The 25,038-nt window shown below is 49.3% G+C and overlaps 1 protein-coding gene across 1 annotated transcript; it reads left to right on the top strand.

The window, feature by feature from the left end:
* The first annotated feature begins 1,412 nt into the window (after window positions 1–1,412).
* Window positions 1,413–24,208, top strand: KLB (klotho beta). The gene is made up of 5 exons (XM_001512672.4): window positions 1,413–2,258; window positions 15,313–15,823; window positions 17,918–18,186; window positions 19,507–20,650; window positions 23,502–24,208. The coding sequence occupies exons 1-5, from the start codon at window positions 1,524–1,526 to the stop codon at window positions 23,885–23,887; spliced, it is 3,045 nt and encodes a 1,014-aa protein (XP_001512722.2). The 5' UTR covers window positions 1,413–1,523; the 3' UTR covers window positions 23,888–24,208.
* The last annotated feature ends 830 nt before the right edge of the window (window positions 24,209–25,038 follow it).

Below are 25,038 nucleotides of genomic sequence, written 5' to 3'. Positions count from 1 at the left end.
AAAGCACTTGAAAACACAAAGATTTACTTTTAAAATATTTTTTCAGCATCAGGAGAATGTGGTTGTGCCAGAGTTACAAAAATATTTGGCGTTTTCTGGTAAGCTAGAACCCATGCCCACTTTTGGCTAGAGAAAGTGTTCTGACTTTCCATTCAGAACCTTACAGTTCCCTCTTTCCAACATGGATTTTTAAAAATTTTTTATCTTTTGGTATTTGTTAGGTGCTTACTCTGTGCCTGGCATCGTACTGAGCGCCAGGGTAGAAACAAGGTTGGGCACACTCCATGTCCCAGTCACAGTCTTCATTCCCATTTTACAGATGAGGTAACTGAGGCACAGAGGAGTCAAGTACTTGCCCAAGATCACATAGCAGACCAGTGACAGGGTCAGAATCGGAACCCAGGTCCTTTGATTCCTAGGCCCCTGTTCTTTCCACAAGCCCACACCGTTTCTCAAGCTTTCCTGGACCCCACTGCTCAGACCTCCCCAATACAGGGGAAATTCACAATACACATAATCACAACACTCCAATTTTTTCCTCTTAAAAAAATTCATTTCGATTTACATAAATTTTCACCCCTGAATCCTCCTGGGTATCTGTCAACTTTCAGTGTAAAAAGTAAATCATGCCATCGTGAAACTGGTCGTATACAGAGCAGGTTTAGCATGTAAGAATTGAACTTCAAAATAGAAATCTAGTGACACCGTTCTGTTGGCTGTGTCCACTTGAAACCTGAATATTATATTATCAATGTGATGGGAGAACTTCATCAGACATCTACTTTTCTCCAAGTGCTTAAACAAAGCAATAGTAATTATTGAGAAGGAGATATTTAAAAGAGTAGACTACCTTTATTAATCCTCACTCAAAGCCTATTTTTCTTGCAGGTTAGATTGTAAAAATTAACCTCTTATTGACTGTAAAAGTTTTTCATCCACCGTATATTTAAAACTTTGTTTTCTCCCAGGTAGGGAAAATCCAAAAATATTTTCATATCCATTGGAAAATCAGTCAGAAAAATTGACGTGTTGCAGTTTTTCACTGAATCATTGAAACCATCACTTTTTGGGTCGCTGAATTCAAAACACGAATGATTTGAGGCTTGTTTTGATTCTGACAGGATCAGAAACACCCTCCCATACTCAGACAGTCGCTCGCTGTGGGCAGGGGACGTGTCTGTCTATTATCGTATGATACTCTCCCAACCACTTAGTACAGTGCTCTGCATACAGGAAGCGCTGGATAAATATGACCGAATAAATTCATATCTCCCTTACTGTAAGAAGGTGACCTCTTTCCAAGTGCCTCGCTCTCCATGACCCATCCCAGCCCTCCCTGTCCAAGCTAATCATTGACCGAGGTTTACAATCACCAGCTCCTGCTGAAACTTTGATAAAAACAGCCCAGCAGTCAGTGCCAAATGAAAGTAGGCGCTGTGGCAGGTTCTCCAGCGCAGGAATAGATTTTCTCCAGCGCGGTTGAAAGCGAGGTCCCGGCTCAGCTGTCACACTCTAGGAAAACGATGCGGGGCCGAGGACCGGGCCCTGCGTCCATCTGGCCGTTCCTTCTCCTCCGCGCGGTTCTAGGGAGTCCCGGAGGCCCAGGTTCCGTGTGGCACAAGGACCCCAATTCCAGCCCGGTGGACGAAACGCAGGTGTTTCTGTATGACACTTTCCCAGCCAACTTTCTCTGGGGCGTGGGGACTGGCGCCTTCCCTGTGGAAGGGAGCTGGAGCGAGGATGGGAAAGGGCCGTCCATCTGGGACCGCTTCGTCCACTCCGACCTCGATGGCGGCAGCAGGCTAGGAGGCTCCAGCGACAGCTACATCTTTCTGGACAAAGACCTGTCCGCCCTGGACTTTCTGGGGGTTTCTCTCTATCAGTTTTCAATTTCCTGGCCGAGACTGTTCCCGGACGGGACGGCTTCGACGGTCAACGAGAGGGGCCTCCGGTACTATGACGCTCTCCTGGATTCTCTGGTGCGGAGAAACATCGAACCTCTGGTGACCCTCTACCACTGGGACATGCCTCTCGTCCTCCAAGAAGCCTATGGCGGGTGGAAGAACGAATCTGTGATCGAGCTCTTCAACGACTACGCGACTTACTGTTTCCGAACGTTCGGGGACCGTGTGAGGTACTGGATTACGATTCACAACCCGTATCTGGTCGCCTGGCACGGCTACGGCACGGGGATACACGCTCCTGGAGAGAAAGGGAACCTAACCGCCGTCTACACCGTGGGCCACAATCTCATCAAGGTACGGTACCAGCTGTTTTGGGGTGACTCTCTGGTGTGGGTGCTTCAAATTGGAATGACCGAAGGATCAGATTTGGGAATGAAGACCATGGGATAGGGAAAGACCAGAAATATTTTAGACGAGATCAGGTTTGAGTGAACTGTGGTCGCAAACAACTCCTGTCGGCAGGACGGTCATCCTGAACTGAGCCAGGATCTACCTTCGATACCGTTTCCATTGCCGGCGTATTTTTGAAGGTAGTTGGTTGATCCAGTTTAATTTTATAAAATAAGTTCAGGTTATCCTAAAAGCAGTCTTCCTAATTGCCTAGTTCTCTGTGTCAGAGAATGTAGTTTCTGCGGTCACAGATTATTTTCTCCTTTTTTTTAAAATGGTATTTGTTAAGCACTTACTATGGGTCAGACACTGTACTAAACACCAGGGTGGATATAAGCTGAGTGGGTTGGTTGTAGTCCCTGACCCCATTTTTTTACTGATAAGGTAAGTGAGGCACAGAAAAGTGAAGGGACTTGCCCAAAGTCACCCAGCAGACAAGTGGCGGAGCTGGAAATAGAACCCAGGACCTTCTGAGTCCTGGGCCCGTGCTCTATCCACTTGGCCACTGCTTCTCAATTCCTGACAGTGAGTAGCTTTCTGTGTCAACAGTTTAAAATCTCCTGACTTCTTAAGACCACACTCCAAAAACTTTGCATTTTTCTACACGGTGACTTTCAGCATTTCTTAGCGCGGTAAGCAGTGGGGCTTCAGATGGCTGTTAGTTAGTACGAAGTGCAGATCCTGAAAGAGATGAAGAAGGTCAACCCTCGCTTTCATCTGTGTCTCCAAAGAGTCCTGAATCAAAGAGTTCAAGCTGTAGTTAGTAATGTCAAACGGGGCAAGATTAGGTAAGGAGCACCCCGCAACAAGCGTGAGAGGGTTTTTAGTGTCTTCGATGAAAGGAGTCGAAGGACGGAAATAGTCACAAAAATGTCAGCCTCCAAATCAGGCTTACAGCTATGACACTGTACATTTAAAACCCCACTAATCTCCTCAGGGGATGGAAAAGGAGAAGCCGGCATAGGCAGAAAATAAGCTCTGCAGATTGGTTAGACTATAAAGTACTTGGGAGCATGCAGGTATCCTACAGATACACTTCAGGGTACTTCTGACCATATGGGTATACGCCAGAGAACCCATGAGCTTCCAGATGTACTGCAGAATCCTGGGAGCATTAGTTGATTAGAACAAACTTTAAGCAGAATAGGAAGAGCTCTATTATCTTATTTTCCTCTGAGGCATATTAAAGTTAACATGAAAGATGTACATTCTGAAGTACCATAAAATGGTGGTGCCAGTGGTTCCTTGAAAAGAACATTTTAAATACAATTAAGAATTTCAGTGATAAGACCAGTGCTTCAAGACTGATTGAAATAACCACAGAAACAAGTTTCAAAACCAGATTGGGCAGAGTCAAAAACAGAGCAAGATTCCAGGCCACAAAGGCACCTGAGTTGGCTAGAAACTCAGTAGGGGTCATTAAATTACCATCAGTTTCTGCCTGAGGAGCCAAGCGAGTCTTTTCTAATAGAAAATGGAGCTGCTGGTGGTTTTAAGGATCTCTGAACTGCGATCTCCTTCACATCCTCCGACAGGTCACTTCTAATCCAGCCAAGCGGGTGAGCTGAAAGCCCCTAGTATCTGACTTCGTTTTATGGTATTTCTCAAGTGCTTACTATGTGCCAGGCACTGTTCTAAGCGCTGGGGTAGATACAAGTTAATCGAGATTAGACACAGTTCATGTTCCATTTGGGGCTCACAATCTCAATTCCCATTTTACTGATGAGATAACTGAGGCCCAAAGAAGTGCACTGACCTACCCAAGGTCACACATCTGTCAAGCGTCAGAGCCGGAATTAGAACTCAGATCCTTCTGACTTCCAGGCCCATGCTCTTTCCACTAAGCCATGCTGCTACTCTATCCCCGAGTCAGCCAACGGGTTAGCTCTTATGCAGGCAGAGGCCAGATGTAAGACCGGAGCAAGCCCAAACCCAGGAAACCTCAGTTTCCCCTCAAGCAGAAACCACTGCTGGGAGCTCGGCTTAGTTTTCTGGTCTAGTGGAGGAAGATAGCCAGCTACACCTTACCAGAAGCCTATCCAGACCCAAACCATCAGGACCGTGTCACCTCACTGCCTGTCGATCAGTGATGTTTATCTAGCGCTGTGGGCAGAGCAGAGTACTAAGGGTTTGGGAGAGTACAACGGAACAGAGTTGATAGAAACGTTCCCCTCCCACGATGAGCTTACAGTCTAGAGGGGGGGACAGACATAAACATGAATAAATTCCCCACCAGAACCCAACCCAACTGAACGCCAACCTCACCCACGAGCCCAGGCTCGGATCCCGGCTAGTGCTTGGCTGTTGGCAAAGGTCTGTCCCTGGCTCAGAATCGTCCCAGAATCCATAAGCCCACAGGAGGTGAGCCAGGGCTTCGGGGCCGCTCTATCGCGATATCAAAGAAACCTACTCAGTCAATTGTATTTGTTGAGCACTTACTGTGTGCTCTGCTCTGTACTAAGCATTTAGGAGAGTACAATATAACAGACACGATCCCTGCCCACAGAGAGCCTACAGCCTAGATGGGGAGACAGACATTAATATAAATCAATCAAATTACAGATATGGACATAAGTGTTGCAGAGGCTCAGCTGAACAGCTCTCCAGCCCCCATCCGCACCAGATTTATGCCAAATAGGCTGAGGCCTAAGCCAGGCTGGGCCCCCTTGCAAGGTGAGGGGTAGCTTTCCTCCAATCATTCAATGGTATTTATTAAGCATTTACTATGTGCTGAGCACTATACTAAGTGCTTAGGAGAGTCCAATACAAGACAATTAGCAGCATGTTCCCTGCCCATCATGAGCTTACAGGCTGCCGAACAAGCAGAACAACCACAAACGCCAATTTTAATGTTTTGGTTTTTTTTAATGGTATTTGTCAAGAGCTGTACTAAGTGCTGGGGTAGGTATAGTCCAATTGTCTTGTATTTACTCCAGTCCTTAGTACAGTTCCTGGCACATAGTAAGTGCTTAATAAATACCATTTAAAAAAAATGAGCAAGCTGGGGTGAAAGCAGAGAAAGTCCTAAGAGGATTTGTCATGCTGTAGGGGGATCTTTTTCCTCGAGATGGGCACAAAAAACGTGGGATATTTTAATCTAATGCCAGAGTTTCATTCATTCAATAGTATTTATTGAGTGCTTACTATGTGTAGAGCACTGTACTAAGCACTTGGAATGTACAATTCGGCAATAGATAGAGACAATCCCTGCCCATTGACGGGCTTACAGTCTAATCAGGGGTTTGCTAGTAGGTGAAGGGGGGACCAGATACCCTCTTCTGCTATGCCCTGAGAAATCTGTGGTGTCGGGCACAATTCAGGATTAGTGTCCTGAAATCCTTAACGGGATGAATTGCGGTCAGGGAGAGCAGCAGAAGCCAGAAAGGGCCCAAGGAGTAGAAAACAGCACCAAAAAGCAATGCTTGGCCACTAGGAAACCCGAGGACACTGTAAAGTTCTGGCCACCACTTTTCAATGCAGACAAAAGAGAGTTGGGGAAGAGATAGAGAAGGGCATCTAGGTTTGGCTGGCGGAGGGAGGGACTGGGGGGGGGGGGGAGAAGCTGAGAGGAGACAAGATTGAAGCCCCCCAAACCATGCAGGGTGTGGACATGACAAACATGGATTGTATTCACCAAATCAAGACTGGCCAAGGGACATCCATTGAATCTGGAGGTGGTAAATGCAGGATAAACAAAAGGATACATCCCTTTCCCTAGGGGGTGAGTAAACTTATGGGATTCTATTAACACAGGAAATTGTGCAGGGAGAAAATATATTCTAGAGGATCTGGGATAACTTCATGGATAAGAGGAATAGGTAAAGCTGTTAAACAGAACTATCAATCAATCGTATTTATTGATGACCTAGTGACAAGACATGAATCAATTTATGGAAAGGAGGTCTTGTCTTATGCTGTGGAGTCGTTTCCGAGCCATAGCGACTCCATGGATACATCTCTCCCAGAATGTCCCCACCTCCACCTGTAATCAATCTGGTAGGGTAACCATTGAATTTTCTTGGTAACAAAACAGAAGTATCTTCTTCTGTGCAGTAAACTTGAGTCTCCTCCCTCAAATACGGCTATGTGAATGGAAGCACAGGCCTGGGAGTCTGAGGATCTGGGCTAACAATAACAGTGATAATGATAATAACAAGAATGGTATTTAAGCACTATGTGCCAGGCACTGTACTAGGCTCTGGGGTCGATATAAGCAGATCGGGTTGGGTCATAATCCTGGACCCTGCCTCTTGACTGCTGTGTGACCTCGGGCAAGTCACTTCACTTCCCCATACCTCAGTTTTCTCATCTGTAAAATATTAGATTATTAGAGAAGCAGCATGGCTCAGCGGAAAGAGCCCGGGTTTAGGAATCAGAGGTCATGGGTTCTAACCCCGGCTCTGCCACCGGACGAGCGGCCGCTTCTGATATTTTGGGCTACCTCCCTTCCTTGAAACACTATCTGACCTTGGTTTTTCTGACACATTTCTGCCTCGATTCTCTTGTACTGCTCTAGCCAATCCTCAGTCTTTGTTACTGGCTCCTCCTCTGCCTCTCTCTCTCTAACTGTAGGTTAGCTGCCATTCCTCAACTCCACTTCTCGAGGCACTCACTTCCTTGGGGGAGCTTATCTTCTCCCAGGGCTTCAACTACGACCTCCATGGGGATAACACCCAAATCCACCTCTCTCTCATACAATCTAACATTACTTCCTGCCCCAGGACATCTTTACATGGTTTTCCTGGTGTCAATTTGGGCAGGTCACTTAACTTCTTGGTGCCTCAGTTACCTCATCTGTAAAATGGGGATTAAAACTGTGAGCCTCACGTGGGACAGCCTGATTACCCTGTATCTACCCCAGCGCTTAGAACAGTGCTCCCCACATAGTAAGCACTTAACAAATACCAACATTATTATTATTATTATTACCCATTCTCCCTCCTACTGGGACTGTTAGTCCCATGTAGGACCTGATTAGCTTGTACCTACCCCAGTGCTTGCCATGTAAAAAGCACTTAACGAATACCACAATTATGGCTCAGTGGAAAGAGTCTGGGCTTGGGAGTCAGAGGTTATGGGTTCGAATCCCGACTCTGCCACTTAGCTGTGTGACTGAGGGCAAGTCACTTAACTTCTCTGGGCCTCAGTTACCTCATCTGTAAAATGGGGATGAAGACTGTGAGCCCCACATGGGACAACCTGATCACCTTGTATCCCCCAGTGCTTAGAACAGTGCTCTGCAGGTAGTAAGCGCTTAACAAATACCAACACTATTATTATTACAGTGCTTAGCACATAGTAAGTGCTTAACAAATACCACAATTATTAAATAATAGTGTACGTAAGTTGCTAGGTTCAGAAGTGCCACGGGTGGCTGTAAAGGCATTTAGTGCTGAAGTGATGCAAAAATGTGAGGTTATAGTTGGGAGGATATGAGCTGAGAGTACTGTTATATTGAACTTGCCCAAGCGCTCAATACAGTGCTCTGCACACGGTAAGTGCTCAATAATTAGAGTTGACTGACTGAGAATGTTGATGGGAATGCTTTCTGGAAGACAGCATGTGTACCAGCCTCAGTCAACTCATCGTTTTAATGGGGGAACTAAACGCTTAATAAACCGTGTGGCCTAGTGGAAAAAGCATGGGCCTGAGAGTCAGAGGACCTGGGTTCTAATCCGAGCACCACCACTTCCCTGCTGTGTGATTCCGGGTAAGTCACTTCATTTCTCTGTGCCTCGATTTCCGCATATTAAATTCATTCATTCAGTGGTATTTATTAAGCGCTTACTATGATGATGATGATATTTGTCAAGTACTTACTATGTGCCAAGCACTGTTCTAAGCTCTGAGGTAGATACAAGATAATTAGGTTGTCCCACCTGCGGCTCACAGTCTTAATCCCCATTTGACAGATGAGGTAACTGAGGCAGAGAGAAGTTAAGTGACTTGCCCAAAGGTACACAGCAAATAGCGGAGCTGGGATTAGAACCCACAACCTCTGACTCCCAAGGCCTATGCTCTTTCCAATAAGCCACGCTGCTTCTACTATGTGCAGAGCACTAGACTGTACCGTACTAAGTGCTTGGGAAAGTAGAATATAACAATAAACAGTGACATTCCCTGCCCACAAAGAGTTCACAGTCTAAAGGGGATGGGAATTCAAAACCTCTCCTGCCTCCTACTTAAACTGTGAGTCCCATGAGGGACAGGGACTGTGTCCAACTTGATTACACTACGCGAGTGCTTAGAAGAGTGCTCCACACATAGCAGGCGCTCAACAAATACCATGATCATCATCATCAATAAATACTATCGACTGACTGATGAGCAAGAGAGACGAAAGGCGGCCATTTTCAGGAGTGAGGATCTATTCCAGGTGGAGTAGTCAAGTGGGAAATTGATGGGTGGAATTCAAAGAGCTTTATTAATCCTTCGGCACAGCAATATTTACTTATTTTTTCCCCAATTATCGAGGAGGGCAGAAAGTTGCAGTTGGATGAATGATTAACCGAAGTGTAAATGAATGTAATTATGAATAATAAGTGAAGGCTGCTGTCCTTGTGATATTTAAACAGCTTGACTCCGTGTGCACGTTCTCATAAATGTCCCAGGAAGTGGAGAAAAGGTGTTGTCACATCTCTTATTAAGGAACAGAGAGTGGCAAACCGTAAACCAAGCACTGGATTGTGCAAGAACATCTATTGATCAAATATTCTGTGGAAAGTAGCCCAGATCTGAGTGAGAAAACGCATTGTTAAAAAACAATGGGCAGTTAAATGAAGCCTCTGGAGCTATTAGAACTAATATACCTGTGCTTAAACGACTCCCTGATAAGCCATTGTGAACCCATTGATTAGCATATTTATCAGGTAGAAATGCTAACAGAAGGGTTAATTATAGATTCCTTGGATAATCAGATTAAATCAGTTACTGGAGAACTAGCCAATCTGGTCGATGAAATCCAGATCCTCCTACCGTCCTGGATTTCTTTGGGGGCCTGTCTCCTTAGGATTCACTAGGGTTTTTGTATTAACAGAGAGTTTTGACAGATGGCTGGACTTATGTGTTGGTCATTTTCTTTCTGTTTTATTTCTGGGCAGGATGGGACCATGAATCAATCCGTCATCCCCAATAAAACTTGCTTCTCTTGTTAAGAGCTCCCAGCGCATTTTTTTAACAGAATGATTCAAAACTATTTCCCAAACGGCAAACTCCATGTTGCTGGATTTCCTCATCTCGCCAATAGTTTTCGGGACTTAAGAGAGCAGTCACACAGGACAAAGAAATTTCCAGGAAGGAAATGGAATTTCTGGATTTAGCCTTGGCTCTAAATTTCTCTGTATTTGAAAAATAACGACGACATATTTATTAATCTGGCTGGTGTGGTGAAGACAAGGGCAAGAGAGGGAGACTTGTGAAAAATTGAGGATTTGGGGGAAAGAGTGAACTACTAGGAGGGTTTGTCCTTTTGGATGTGAACTCGGGGGATTAAAAAGAAGGCACTAGGGCAGGAGGCTGTAATTGGAGTTCATGAAGAAAGTCAGATAATTTGAAAATGTTTGGGAGCTACGGGGTGGCAGCTATTTGATTTTGCTTTCTGTTGGGTCAAGGCCTCTCAGAGCCTGGTAAATGCAAACTGAACCTTTACTGAACTGTCAGAGACGAGGCTTACAAGAAGGCTGGAGAAGCAGCGTGGTTCAGTGGATAGAACATGGGTCTGAGAGTCAGAAGGACCTGGGTTCTAAACACCTCCCTGCCATTTGTCTGTTCTGTGACCTTAATAATAATAAAAATAATGATTATTATTATGGTATTTGTTAAGCACTTACTATGTGCAAGGCATTGTACTAAGCGCTGGGGTAAATACAAGCAAATCGAATTCGACACAGTCCTTGTCCCAAGTGGGGCTCACAGTCTCAACCCCCCATTTTACAGATGAGGTAACTGAGGCACAGAGAAGTAAAGTGACTTGCCCAAGGTCACACAGCAGACAAGCGGTGGAGCCGGGATTGGAATCCATGACCTTAGACAAGTCATTTCACTTCTCTGGGCCTCAGTTACCTCATCTGTAAAATGGGGGTTCAGACTGTGAGCCCCATGCGGGACACGGACTGTGTCCGACCTAATAACATTCTATCTTACCCAGGATTTAGTACAGTGCTCGGCACATAGCAAGCGCTTAACAAATACCATAAGAAGAAAAGGCTAGCCCAGTTTTTCACTACTTATGGGCTGGTGTCTTTCTCCTAGTGCTAACAGTTCCCAGTGTGATGTTCAGTAATAATAATGATAATGGCATTTGTCAAGCACTTACTCTGTGCCAAGCACTGTACTAAGCGCTGGGGTAGATACAAGATAACCAGGTCAGACACAGCCCCAGTCCTACAGGGAGCTCACAGTCTAGTGGGGAGGGAGACTGAAGTTCCCGGCAACCATCTTCAACCGTTCTCCATCCAATGACGTTTAAAATATACTCCTGTCTCCCCGTCCTAAAGAACCCCTCTCTCGACCCCACGGCTCCCTCCGGTTAGTGCCCCACCTCCCTCCTACCCTTTCTCTCCAAACTCCTTGCGCGAGTCGTCTACACCCACTGTCTCCACTTCCTCTCCTCCAATTCTCACCCTGACCCCCTTCAATCTGGCCTCCGCCCCCTTCACTCTACAGAAACTGCCCTCTATAAGGTCACCAGTGATCTCCTCCTTGCCAAATCTGATGGCCTCTACTCCATCCTAATCCTCCTCGACCTCCCAGTGGCCTTTGATACTGTGGTTTTTGCTCCACTCTCAAACCCACAGCACTTATTTACATCTTTAATTTCTATACAAATCATGTTAAAAATTATATTTTTATATTCATGTCTGCCTCCCTCTCTTCATTCATTCATTCAATCATATTTATTGAGACTTACTGTGTGCACTGTACTAAGCACTTTGGAGAATACAATACAGTAATAAACAGACACATTCCCTGCCCACAGCAAGCTTACAGGGTAGGGGGGGTAGTGATTGTAAACTCACTGGGGGCAGGGAAGGTGCCTGCCAACTCCTCTCCCAAGTGCTTAATACAGGGCTCTGCACATAGTTAGCACTCAATAAATACCAATGACAATAATAACGGTATTTGTTAAGCACTTAGAATCTGCCAAGCCTTTTTCTAAGCACTGGAGTAGATACAGGTTAATCAGATTGGACACGGTCCCTGCCCCACATGGGGCACACAGTTTACAATTTACAGATGAAGTGAGGCCCAGACTTGCCCAAGGCCACACGGCAGACAAGTGGAGGAGCTAGGATTAGAACCCAGATCCTTCTGACTCTCAGGTCCAGGTTCCTTCCAGTAGGCCACCCCGCAGCTACTGGGACATTGGAATACTACAGCGGAGATACCATACGCTGTATGGTCTTAGCTTTGGCATGATATATGCTTAGTCTGGACCCCTAACCTTGACTCCCCCAAATCAGGTTAAAGATTAGACTGTGAGCCCATCATTGGGCAGGGATTGTCTCTATCTGTTGCTGAATTGTACATTCCAAGTGCTTAGTACAGTGCTCTGCACATAGTAAGTGCTCAATAAATACTATTGAATGATAGTCATGGTGTCAACCCCAAATGGTCAGGAGTTTGGTTCAACACTCACATCCTGATTAGGCCAATCAATCCTGCTCTAGTCAGCCTTCCAACCTGCCGGAGCACATCCTCTCCCTCTCGGTCTTTCTCCCCTTCAAAGCCTGACGGTGTATCTCCTCCAAGAGGCCTTCCCAGACTAAGCCCTCTTTTCCACTTCTCCCATTCCCTTCTGTGTCACCCCGACGTGCTCCCTTTCTTCATCCCCGCTCCCAGCCCCGCAGCACTGACATCCATCTCTGTCATTTATTGATTTATATTAATGTCCGTCTCCCCCTCTAGACTGTAAGTTCGTTGTGGGCAGGGAATGTATGTTTATTGTCGTATTGTACTCTCCCAGGTGCTTAGTACAGTGTTTTACATATGGTAAGTGCTCAATAAATATGATTGACTGACTCCTAACTTCACCAGCTTTTCTGGCCTTGAAGCAAAAGTGGAATCAGTTTCTTGATGTGTGGTTTTCTTCCTCAGACTTAAGCTGAACTCGGTTCCTACTTACCCCGGGAACCCCATGTGGGACAGGGACAGTCTCTGTCCAGATTAGCTTGTATCTGCCCCAGGATTGAGTACCGTTCTTGACACCTCGTAAGAACCTAAAAGATATCATAAAAAAGATATAAAAAAGATATAAAAAAAACCTCAAGATGTCTATTGGCCTCAGAAAGAGTCCTCTGCTCTAGGCGCCCAAGCTAGCTAGACCCCTGCCTTTGGGACCCATCTCCAGCTAGCTGGCATGGGAATACAATCTGCTGACTTCCCCTTTAAGCTATGGAACAAAGGTCGCAGTTAATTTAAATCAATCATTCCAAAGGTGGGTGGCCTTGGGCAGAGGGATGGTAGCCTTGGGAAAATCATAAACTTGTGCAAGTGTCCTCTGACTGGGATTACAGCCTCCACCTCCACCTCTATCCCCAACCAAGCCTTGGCGAGGCACTGACCTGAGCAGCAAACAGCCCGTCGATTTTGCTCAATTTTTGCATCTAATTTACCAGCGTGAAGGCATCCTCAACTGTTTCTTGGGAAATACCAGAATCTTGTAATTGAAAGTTTTGCCCCAGTTGTCTGTGCACAGTGAGGCCCAAAGTAAAAATGATCTTAGATTCCCCCTATAGATCCTGGGTAATAATAATAATAATAATGATGGTATTTGTTAAGCGCTTACTACGTGCCAAGCACTGTTCTAAGCCCTAGCAAGTCTCCTGACAGTCCCCTCATAGTCTTTTGATAACCTAGTCAAACAGTCCATCCGCAGAAAAGAACTGCAGATACCTTGGAGGACAATGCACAGGTATAATAATCTTCAGAAAACTGGCTGTAGAAGACAGGTTCTTAAGCTGCGTTTTTTCTAGATCACAGAGCAGATTAAAAAAAGACAACAGTTTTATGACTCTGGACTACAGAGTCAATATTAGTATGGCAAGTATGGTGAGTTTTATTTTTTTTATTTCATTTAATGATGTATTAAAGCCTAGCCAAGTTCCAGTCTGAGACTGGGAGGCAGGGGACCAGGGGTCTAATCCTGGCTTCAAAACTTGCTTGCCGTGTGACCTTGGGCAAGTCTCTTAAATTCTCTGCACCGTGGCTACCTCATCTGTCAAACGGTGATAAAGACGGCGAGTCCTATGCGGGACAGTGGCTGTGTCTAACCCGACTGGCTCGTCTCTACCCTAGTGCTTAGAATAGCGCCCGACACATAGGAAGTGCTTAACAAATTACCAATACAACAAAAACAAAAATCCACCAATCAGAAAGAACAGAATTTGCTCTTCAATCATAAAAATTTGCAATTCAGTCCAAAAAGTGAAGCCAAGTGGTAGCGTGGCCTAGTGGGTAGAGGAAGGACCTGAGAATCAGAAGGACCTGAGTTCTAATCCCAGCTGTCATTTGTCTGCTGTGGGACCTTGGGCAACTCACTGCACTTCTCTAGGACTTATCAGGATCTCAAATGCCTCATCTGTAAAATAGGGACGATATAGAAACTGACAAACTTGTATCTACCCCAGCCCATAGTACAGCGCCTGCCACGTATAGTAAGTATTCAACAAATACTTTATAAAAATACCATTAAAATAAAGTCATCCTTGCTTTAAAAGGTTTAGTCAATCCCTAGGCCCCTATCTCTAATTTTTTTTAAATGTCTGTCTCCCCTGAGGGGAGAAACTACTTGTGGACAGGAATCACATGTGCCAACTCTACATGGAGAAGCAGCGTGGCTCACTGGAAAGAGCACGGGCTTTGGAGTCAGAGGTCATGGGTTCGAACCCCAGCTCTACCACTTGTCAGCTGTGTGACTTTGGGCAAGTCACTTAACTTCTCGGTGCCTCAGTTACCTCATCTGTAAAATGGGGATTAAGACTGTGAGCCCCACGTGGGACAACCTGATTCCCCTGTGTCTACCCCAGCGCTTAGAACAGTGCTCGGCACATAGTAAGCGCTTAACAAATACCAACATTATTATTATTAACTCTATTGTATTGTACTTTCCCAATCGCTTAGGACAGTGCTCTGCAAACACCAAGCGCTCAAAAAATGCCACTGATCGACCAATTTCCTGGTAAGAGTGGTAGGTGTCATCTTTCTGATCACTTGTATGGCCATGTTTAGAAAGAATAATGCAGACCTAAGAATACTTAGCTACAGAAAAAAATTCACCAGAATTTTTATCGAGCAGTGGCTGTGGGGTGACTTCGTAAGTGAAGTCAATACATCCCGGCCAGTGAGTGTTAGTGGTGTGCTGAGAACAAAGACAGGGATTTTTGTCCATTCCCTTCCTTAACCCTGAGGACGCGTGTCCGCGTGGGCAAACATGAGCCCATTCCTCTGTAAGTCCCGGTGTCCCTGGTGGAGACAGAGTGCCGAGCTGGATGGAAGGTGGGGCCGCTGATGGCGTGGCCTTAGGAGGCAAATCTCAGGGTTCTGACGGTCTCATGAGACAGCTGCTGTTGGAAAAGAACTGTCAATTCTGAGGGATAAGGGCAGGACGAAGGAGAACAATGAGGCGGCACTGCGGACAGGGCAGCCCCCAAACTGTAGTGTTCGTGTGACCTCGGGCACGTCATTTAAGTTCTCTGTCACCTCATCTGTAAAATGGGGATTAAGACCGTGAGCCCAGTGTGGAACACTGTGTCCAACCTGATTAGCTTGCCTCTACCCGAGCGCTTAGTAGGATGCCTGGCACACAGTAAGTGCTTAACACTACCATTAAAGAAAAGTTAATATATATATCCTGTCAGCTCTACCCACTACTGATAGTACTGATGGGGAAATGTCCCTGGCACAAGTGTCTTGTCATTGTGAAAGAATCATAAAGCCCAGGCCCGCTCTCTTCTCCCAGGCCCACGCTAAAGTCTGGCACAACTACAACACAAACTTTCGGCCACACCAGAAGGGCTTGTTATCGATCACCTTGGGTTCCCACTGGATCGAACCCAACAGGTCAGACAACGGTCCGGACATCGCCAAGTGTCGGCAGTCCATGGCGGCGGTACTGGGCTGGTTCGCGGAGCCCATCCACGGGAGCGGAGACTACCCCCGGGAAATAAAGACGAGATTCCCCTCACGCCTGCCCCGCTTCTCCACCGCCGAGAAGGACGGGGTGAGAGGGACGGCCGACTTCTTCGCCTTCTCCTTCGGGCCCAACAATTTCAAGCCGGTGCAGACCATGGTCACGATGGGGCAGACCGTCTCCCTGAACCTGAGGGACGCGCTGAACTGGATTAAGCTGGAATACCGCAACCCCCGCATCCTCATCACCGAGAACGGCTGGTTCACCGACAGTCACGTGGAGACCGAAGACACCACGGCCATCTACATGATGAAGAATTTCCTCAACAAGGTGCTTCAAGGTCGGTTAGCGGCATGCGCGTTTCGGAAATGGTGGCCCCCCTTTGGCTGTTCGGGACCGGTCCCAGATAGCCGGCTACCTGGGCAAACGGAAGGCAGTGAGGTCTAGTGGCTGCAACATGGGCCCCGGGGTCACAAGGACTTGAATTCTAATCCCACCTCTGCCACTTGTCTGTGTGACCTGGGGCAAGTCAGTTCACTTTTCTGGGCCTCAGTTACCTCATCTGGAAAATGAGTCCCACGTGGGACAGGGACTGTGTCCAATCTGCTTAGCTTGTATCTACCTCAGTGTCTAGAACAGGGCCTGACACATAGTAAGTGTTAAACAAAAAGCATAATTATTATTATGGAAGGGGCATGGAGGCAGAAGGAGTTAGTGAGCTGGGGTGGCAGACTGGAATGAATTCAGTGGAAGTGCTGAGCCCTTCAAATCATGGCTCCCGCTGCTGCTGGTGGCCATGGCCGAGCCTAATAATTACTACTACTAATAATAATACTTAAGTGCTTACTATGTACCAAGCACTGTTCTAAGCACTGGGGTAGATACAATCTAATTGGGTTGGACACAGTTCCTATCCTACATGAGGCTCACAGTCTTAATCCCCATTTTACAGATGAAATCACTGTAAAATTGCTTCCAGATGAAGTAACTGAGGCCCAGAGAAGTGAAGTGATTTGCCCAAGGTCACACAGCAGACATGTGGAGAAGACGGGATTAGAACCCGGGTCCTTCTGACTCCCAGGCCCACGCTCTAGCCACCAAGCTACACTACCTCACATAGGCCAGTGATTTCACACAGGCCTGTGCATTCCCGTGGGAACAGGTGGTAAAAGGTGGAAGAGTCTGGGGTGGGGAGCGGGGGGGGATCAGTGCCATAGGGGGACCTGGCTCAACCCCATGGATCTGGAGAAGAGGGGAAATAGCCCACCGGCAGGCAGGCTGCAAGCCGGGCTGGGAACTCATCCTTTCTACATCTTTGGGGGAGAAAAACGGGAGGATATTTGGGCCCCCTCAGGGAGCTCATAGCCATTTTTTTTTTAAATAGTCTGTTAATCACTAACTATGTGTCAAGAACCGTTCTAAGCACTGGAGTAGATATGAGTTAAACAGGTCGGACACAGTCCCTGTCCCACTTGGGGCTCACGGTCTGAATACTGAATCCCCATTTTACAGTAGAGGAAACGGAGGCACAGAGAAGTTGCGTGACTTACCCAAGGTCACCCAGCAGACAAACGGCAGAACTAGGATTAGAAACCCAGGTCCTCTGACTCCCAAACTAAGCTGCTTCCCGATCTGGTTTTTTTTTTTTGGCTTGAGGCTGTCTAAAGTGACCATCTAAGGTGCAGATCTTGCCAGGGCAAGCTAAACCTCTTGTTCTCAGCCTTACCTCAGCTCTAGCCCCTCAACCCAATCCCAGACTTTAAAAAAAAAAATATTAATGGTATATGTTAAGCACTTACTATATGCCAGGCACTATTCTAAGTGCTGGGAAAGGTACAAGCTAATCAGGTTGGACACAATCTGTGTCCCAAATGGGGTTCCCAGTCTTAATCCCCATTTTATAGATGAGGGAACTGAGGCTCAGAGAAGAGCAGTGTGGCCTAGTGGATAGTGCACAGGCCTGGGAGACAGAAGGACCTGAGTTCTAATCCCGACTCCACCACTCGTCTGCTGTGTGACTTTAGGCAAGACACTTCACTTTTCTGGGCCTCAGTTACCTCATCTGTAAAATGGGGATGAAAGCTGTGAGCTGCCGTGCGGGACAGGAACTGTGTCCAACCTGATTTCCTTGTACCTAAGCGCTGGGGTGCAGAGCCTGGCACATAGTAAGTGCTTAACAAATACAAAATTCGAATGTCAGGTCCATAGTTAAGCACTTAAATACCAGCATTATCATCATTATTATTATCATCATTATTAACTGAAGTGACTCGCCCAAGGTCACCCAGCAGACAAGCAGCAGAGCTGGGATTAGAACCCGAGTCCTTCTGACTCCTGGGGCCGGGCTCCCTCCACGAGGCCAAGCTGCTTCTCACATAGGCTCAGGACAGGCGTTGGGTCCTAAAACCATCCACGATGTCTTTGGCTCCTGCAGCAATCAAACACGACGCCATCCGGGTGTTTGGCTACACGGCCTGGTCCCTGCTGGACGGCTTCGAGTGGCAGGACGGCTACAGCACAAGGAGGGGTTTGTTCTATGTGGATTTCGGCAGCCGGAAAAAGGAGAGGAAGCCGAAATCCTCCGCCCACTACTACCGACAGATCATCCACGACCACGGCTTCGTGCTCGAGGAGTCCCCGGCCGGTGAACCGGGCCCGCCGCCCTGCGACTTCTCCTGGGGGGTCACCGAGTCCGTCCTCAAGGTAAGGACTGGCCATCTGGCCCGGTGCCAGGTGGCCCCTGGGGCTCAGCCTGGCTGCCAGGGCTGGGCTATTCGTTCACCTACACCTACAGCGTGCGGAGCCCCGGGGCAAGGTACGTTAAGGAATAAATAAGACCCGCTATTCCTAGTCCTCAGGGTGTGCCCAATCTCAAAGGAGGCCTGGGAGGGGGTGTAACCAGGCAGAAACACGCACCTGTAGACACTCCAGCTCTACCTATTCACACCTGTAGACTATCCATCTAAGTGACCCACACCTGTAGTCCATCCAGCCGTACTGACAACCTGTAGACAATCCAGCTGTAGCTGACCCACACTTTGGAGCCGATCCAGCCTAACCAGACACACAGCTGTAGACAATCTGCCTGTCCTCAACCCACCCACAAAGACAGTCATCCCTTCCCGACCTACACCCCTAGACAATCCGACCACCCCAGCTGCATACCTGTTGATAATCGGTCCCTATCCAACTCACATTGGCAATGGCAGATTCCCGCCGGGCGAGGCTCATGTGTCCTCGTTGGCATTCCTCTAAGTTCTTCCCAAAATATCTACATCAACACGGTACTTTGTCCCATATTGTTTTCCTTTAACGCAAGAAGACTGGGGTTTGAACCTGGATGTCATTTAGTGAGGAATGGCTGCCCACTGTACCACTTATTCAGTTTATACCACTAATCAATCAACCAGTCAGTGGTATTTATTAAGCACTCTTTTTTTTTTTTAAGGTATTTGTTAAGCACTTAAGTATGTGCCAGGCTGGGATAGAGACAAGCTGATTGGGCTGGACACAGTCCCTGTCCCACATGAGGCTCACTGCCTTAATCCCCATTTTCCAGAGGACATAACTGAGGCCCAGAGAAGTGAAGGACTTGTCCAAGGTCACACAGCAGACAAGCAGCAGAGTCGGGATTAGACCCCCATCCTTCCGACTCCCAGGCCCGTCCTCTCTCCAGTAGGCCACTAAGTGCTTAGTATAGTGCTCTGCTCCCAGGCAGCACTCAAATGCCACTGATTGACTCTGAGAACAATGAAGGAGAAGGATAAAGACGAGGATTACAGGAGTCCGGAGCCAAACCTTTAGCTCCAGACCTGGTCTTGCTCTGCGGTCCCCCAGGGACCCGGGACCCGTCCCCTGTGCCGCTGCCGGCCCGGTCCCCATTCATTCCCGCTCAGGCGGGTCTACTCTCCCGGTGCTGAGCCCGACGCCCGGCCCGTAGGAAGCGGGGCCGACACCCCACCAACCCGGTCACCCTTCCCGCTCACCGACGGGGCGACGTCCCCATTCCGTGTCTCCGTCCAGGCCGAGGCGGGGGCCTCCTCCCCGCAGTTCCACGACCCGCGCCTGTACCTGTGGAACGTCACAGGGGACGGGCTGCTGAGCCCAGTGCCCGGTGTGACCCTGAAGACCCGGCCGGCCCAGTGCACGGACTTCGTCAGCATCAAGACCCAGCTGGCCCTGCTGGCGCGGACCAAGGTGACCCACTACAGGTTCGCCCTGGACTGGTCCCGGATCGTCCCGGGCGGGCGGGCGGGCGAGGCCGACCGGCAGGCCCTCCGCTACTACCGCTGCGTGCTCCGCGAGGCCCTGCGCCTCAACGTTTCCTGCATGGTCACCCTGTACCACCCGACGCGGGCCGCCGTGGGCCTCCCCGCGCCCCTGCAGCGGGCGGGGGGCTGGCTGAGCCCGGCCACCCCCCGGGCCTTCCGCGACTACGCCGAGCTGTGCTTCCGCCAGCTCGGAGACCTGGTCAAGCTCTGGATCACCATCAACGAGCCCAACAGGCTGAGCGAGGTGTACGCCGGCAGCGGCAACGCCACTTACCGCGCGGCCCACCACCTGCTCCTGGCCCACGCCCTGGCCTGGCGGGCCTACGACGGGCGCTTCCGGCCCACCCAGCGTGGGGCCGTGTCCCTGGCCCTGCACTCCGACTGGGCCGAGCCGGCCAACCCCTTCGCCGCCTCGCACCGGGCGGCGGCCGAGCGGCTCCTCCAGTTCGAGGTGGCCTGGTTCGCCGACCCCATCTTCGGGCCGGGCGACTACCCGGCGGCCATGAGGGAGTACATCGCCGCCAAGGCCCGGCGCGGCCTGTCCGGCTCGGCCCTGCCCCGTTTCACGGAGGAGGAGAGGCGGCTGGTCAGAGGGGCGGCCGACTTCTACGCCCTGAACCACTTCACCACCAGGTTCGTGGCCCCCGAGCCTCAGAACGGCAGCCACTACGCCCTGGACCGGGACGTGCGGTTCCTCCAGGACATCACCTGCCCCAGCTCCCCCGCCGGGCTGGCCGTGCTGCCCCTCGGCCAGCGCAAGATCCTCAACTGGGTCCGCCACAACTACGGCGACGTGCCCATCTACGTCACCGCCAACGGGGTGGACGACCCGGACCCGCTAGACGACCGGCTCCGCAAGTACTACCTGGACCGCTACACCCGGGAGGTTCTCAAAGGTGCGGCCCTGGGGCCCTGATGGGGAGAGGGAGGGAAGACGGGAGGAGCTGGAGCCCCCCAAGAGCTCTACCACTTGGGTAGGGCTTCACTGGCGGATGGCTGAGCCTCTGGACTGTAAACCTGTTGTGGGCAGGGAATGCGTCTGTTCCACTGCACTCTCCCAAGCGCCGAGTACACACAGTAGGTGCTCAGTAAATAGACTGACTGAGCCTGACCCAATGATGTAATCAGGGTGGGGAAGTGTCTCAGTAGGATAACGGCACTAATCTGCCTCCGGCTGCTGCCGACAGCTTCCGATCTTGAACAGGTGGGAGGTTCTGAAGGCTGAGACAATCAATCAGTGGCATTCATTAAGCACTCACTGCGTGCAGAGAACTGCTCTAAGCGCTCGGGAAAGCATAATACGACCGAGTTGGTAGACGCAGAGCCTGCCCACAAGGAGCTTCAAGTCTGTAGTGGGAGACAGATGCTGAAATAGACTAGGATTTGGGGAAATAAGAGCGGGGCAGATGGCTCGGCCTGAGCCCTGCGATTCAGTCGGGATGGGGAAGGGTATCATTCAATCAGTCAATCAAGCAAGTAATGGTAGTTATTGAGCACTCACTGCGGGCAGATTACTGTCCTGAGCGCTTGGCAAAGTGCAGAGTTGGAAGATGCGGTACTTGACCAAAAGGAACTTATCGTTTGAGAGGGCAAGATAGACATTAAAATAGATTAGGGATCGGGGGAATAGCAGAACAGTGACTCAGATGACGCAGGCTGGGGTGGGGAAGCAGCCGAACGGGGAAAAGTCGTTCTCCTGCTTCCCGGCGCGAGGGGTTGAAGGCCGAGCCCGTGCCGGGGTGTTAGCAAGGCAAGGTCGGGGCCGTGACCTGGCATTCTGACTTGTGGGCATTACGCCAGTCCGGCCCAGGAGCTGGAATCAGTTGGGCTCCGGCAGCCGTTCGGACACTGACCCCTGACTGGTCACTGATTCCTTGGAACCTGCTGGGGCTGAAAGCGAGTAACAGCAACCTCATTTCCTTTCCTCACAGTTTGGTCTTCCCGGCTGGGGACTAGAGATGGTACTGGCTTCTTTGGGGGGAACATTCCCAGGGGATGTGACTGGTGGTAGCCTGACCTCTTCCAGGGCAAAAGGGAGAAAGACCTGCGGTCGACTACTGAACCGAACCTCTGCCTCCCATCCCATAGGGAAGCAGCACGGCCTAGTGGTTAGAGCACGGGCCTGGGAGTCAGAAGGACCTGGGTTCTAATCCCAACTCGGCCACTTGTCTGCCGTGTGACTTTGGACAAATTACTTCACTTCTCTGGACCTTTGTTCCCTCATCTGTAAATGGGGATTAAGACTGTGAGCCCCACATGGGTCAAGGACTGTGCCCAACCTGATTTGTTTGTACCTACCCCAGTGCTTAATACAGTGCCTGGCATATAGTAGATGCTTAACAAATACCATTAAAAAAAAAAATGACCTTATGATTTAGAGGAATTCACCTGGCCCACCTTGCAGAGGGAGTCTCTCAGCGACCCCTCTGCTCATCCCCAACAGCACCATCCCAGGCCATCTATGTATGTTTTTGTTTTCTTTTTTATGGTATTTGCTATGTGCCAGAATCTGTACTAAACTCTGGGGGAGCTACAAGGTAATCAGGTTGGACATAGTCCTACACTATACTCACAATCTTAATCCCCATATGACAGGTGAGGGAACTGAGGCCCAAAGAAGTGAAGTGACTCGTGTCACACAGCAGACAAATGGCAGTGCTGGGATTAGGACCCAGGTCTTTTGTGCTCTAGCCACTGGACCACCCTGCCCTCTTTGTACAACGACACAGTTGGAGAACACAAGATAGCCACTCCTAAGTGTCATCTCCCTGACTCAGCACCAGACTGATGTGGATGTTTAAAAACCTGGTAAACCAGTCAGGCAATCCACACCACCGAGGGCCAGGCCCTGAAAGGAGCAATGGAGAATGATTAAAAAAAAAAAAAAGCTACCATAGGGCCTGGCAGGGTACCTCTTTGATACCTAAAAATAGCACCAGAAACACAGATATAATGGCAGCTTTCAGCAAAACCGGTCTTTCTCCTAACATTACAGTGCTTACCGATGCCAAATCCATATCTACTTCAGCAGTGGGAAGCAATGTAGCATGGGCCTGGGAGTCACGGGACCTGTGTTCTAAACTCAGCCCTAATTGCCTGCTGTGTGACCTTGGGCAAGTCACTCAAATTCTCTGGGTCTCAGTTTCCTCATCTGTAAAATGGGGATTCAATACCTGTTCTCCCTCCTTCTTAGACTGTGACCCCCATGTGGAACAGGGATTCTGGCCACCCTGATTAACTTTTATCTGCCCTGTCCTTAGAACAGAGCTTGACACATAGTAAGCACTTGACAAATACCATAAAAGCCACAACCCCCCCCCAAACCCCTACATTCCTCAGACCACAAGGGGTGATTTAGTGGAGATGGGCAACTTTTTCAACTCTCCTAGGTGGGGGGGGGTGGGGCTATACTCCCTCTCCCATTCTCTTTCCAGCCCTGCAACAGAGCTTTGGGTCCAGATAATAAGCTCTGGTGGGCAAAATGGAGGGCTCAGGTTATTTCTACAATTTTTAAGACCTACCCTGCCATGTGGCATCTACACTGCCGTCTGCATGACCCCAAAATTGCCGTGCTCCTCTGAACAGCCCCCCGATCAGGATGGCGGGATCAGTTAATCGCACCCTGAAGATGAGTCCCTCTCCAGCGGCCGACAGTCGCGCCCGTTCCAAGGGATACTTAGTTTCCGTTGGGCTGTTTTGACAGTTCTGAGATGATTAAAGCCATTTCTCCACCCTCTCTCCCTTCAGCATCCCAGATTGACAAAATCAACGTTAAAGGTTACTACGCATTTAAACTGACGGAAGAAAAATCTAAACCCAGATTTGGATTCTTCACCCCAGACTTCAAAGCAAAGTCCTCAATCCAGTTTTACAACAAGCTGATCGGCAGGAGGGACCAGCCGGAGGCAGGGTGCGGACCTTCTCCCCCGGGCCCCGAGTGTGCCTTCTGCTCTTTCCTTGGCCAGAGGAAGTCGCTGATATTCTTTGGGTGCTGTCTGATTTTTTCTACCCTGATCCTGTTGCTAACCATTATCACATTCCACAAGAGGAAGAGAAGGAAACCGTTCCGCGCCCAAAGCCGGCATTTCGCCCCCGTGCCCAGGAAGCTCCTCCCGCAGAGAGTTCTGAGCTGAGTGGGTCCAACGAGGGTGAGGACGGTTCAGGATGGATGTCAGGCCGGGCCCCTCCCGGACAGCCCAGACAGCGACTGCCCACCTTGAGGCAAGTTGGGAAACTGTTGTTACCAAGGCTTGGGGCTGACCTGGACGCTTGCTCCTAAAAACCGAGGTCGAGTCTCCCACTGACCAGAAACTCAATTTTTCACTGGCTCAAAGCAGGGAGATGGACGGACCCTAAGCCCTGTTCTCCCTCTGTGACGGTCGGGGCAGGTGTGGACAGGCCAGCACCCGACAGGGCAGGGCCTTAGCTGGGTCCTTCTGAAAGAGAACCCACCTCTGTGTCGGTCCACGTTGCGGGCACTTAAGGCGAGCCCTCTCACAGACTTGCACTTCATGTGACGGTTTCTCCTCAGTTCAGGTTACAGGGCTTGGGGCCACGGGTTGTCGACTTCTCTTTCTGAGTGCTGGGGTGAGAAGAGGACAGGGAGGATGGGAGATAGAGAGGAAGCAGACTTCAAAGGGATAACTGGCCTCTGAACCACTATACTGGGGGTTTCCAGCCCTGACGGGAAACTCTCAGGTCTGGTCAGAGGCCTAAGAGTCCAGCTCCTAAACCGTGGGGGGTTCTGGTCCCCAAGGACTCAGCACCTGTGCTTGGCATAGACGGAAAACAAGAAGCAAATTAGGTGCACGATCTCTCCCTTTTTCTCTCCCTCCCCCCTCACCTCAATGAAACCAAGAAACAGTAACAATTCTTCGCAACCTGTAGTCTCCCACTTGATTTCTAAAATTGGGAAGTCTCAGGACAGAAGTCAGGTTGCTCCTGGAGAATTTGGGACCAGTTCCCCACTCCTGCCCCATGATCACGCCTAGAGCAGGAGACCCATTCTGACATGGAAAGCAGGAAGCTCCTTTTGCGGTAGAACGGGGCACATATGATTAGCCGTGTTACAGCTTGGTTTAGGATTTCCTTGCCCTCGGGGGAAGGAAATGGCGATTTTCTTCTGCACCAATTCCCACTTGGCCTTGATACACAGTCAGGCTAATGCAGAGTTCATGTCACTCCAACTCATAGCCCTTTGCCTAACTTTGGTAGCCAAAGCAACGTTGCTGACTACTCTCTGGTGCTCTACTCCAAATTCTGTTTGCTTGTTTTTCCACAGTAT

The sequence above is a fragment of the Ornithorhynchus anatinus genome, chromosome 18 (assembly GCF_004115215.2).
Source record: "Ornithorhynchus anatinus isolate Pmale09 chromosome 18, mOrnAna1.pri.v4, whole genome shotgun sequence".
NCBI lineage: Eukaryota > Metazoa > Chordata > Mammalia > Monotremata > Ornithorhynchidae > Ornithorhynchus > Ornithorhynchus anatinus.
Note: the sequence above shows the minus strand (reverse complement) of the source record. Positions and strands in the feature narration are given on the sequence as shown.

Excerpts from the sequence above, each read along its gene's own strand:
- KLB (XM_001512672.4), top strand. The coding sequence starts at position 1,524 with ATGCGGGGCCGAGGACCGGGCCCTGCGTCCATCTGGCCGTTCCTTCTC. Across the intron at positions 2,259-15,312 it reads TGGGCCACAATCTCATCAAG|GCCCACGCTAAAGTCTGGCA; the intron begins GTACGGTACCAG and ends CTCTTCTCCCAG. Across the intron at positions 20,651-23,501 it reads CACCCGGGAGGTTCTCAAAG|CATCCCAGATTGACAAAATC; the intron begins GTGCGGCCCTGG and ends CTCTCCCTTCAG.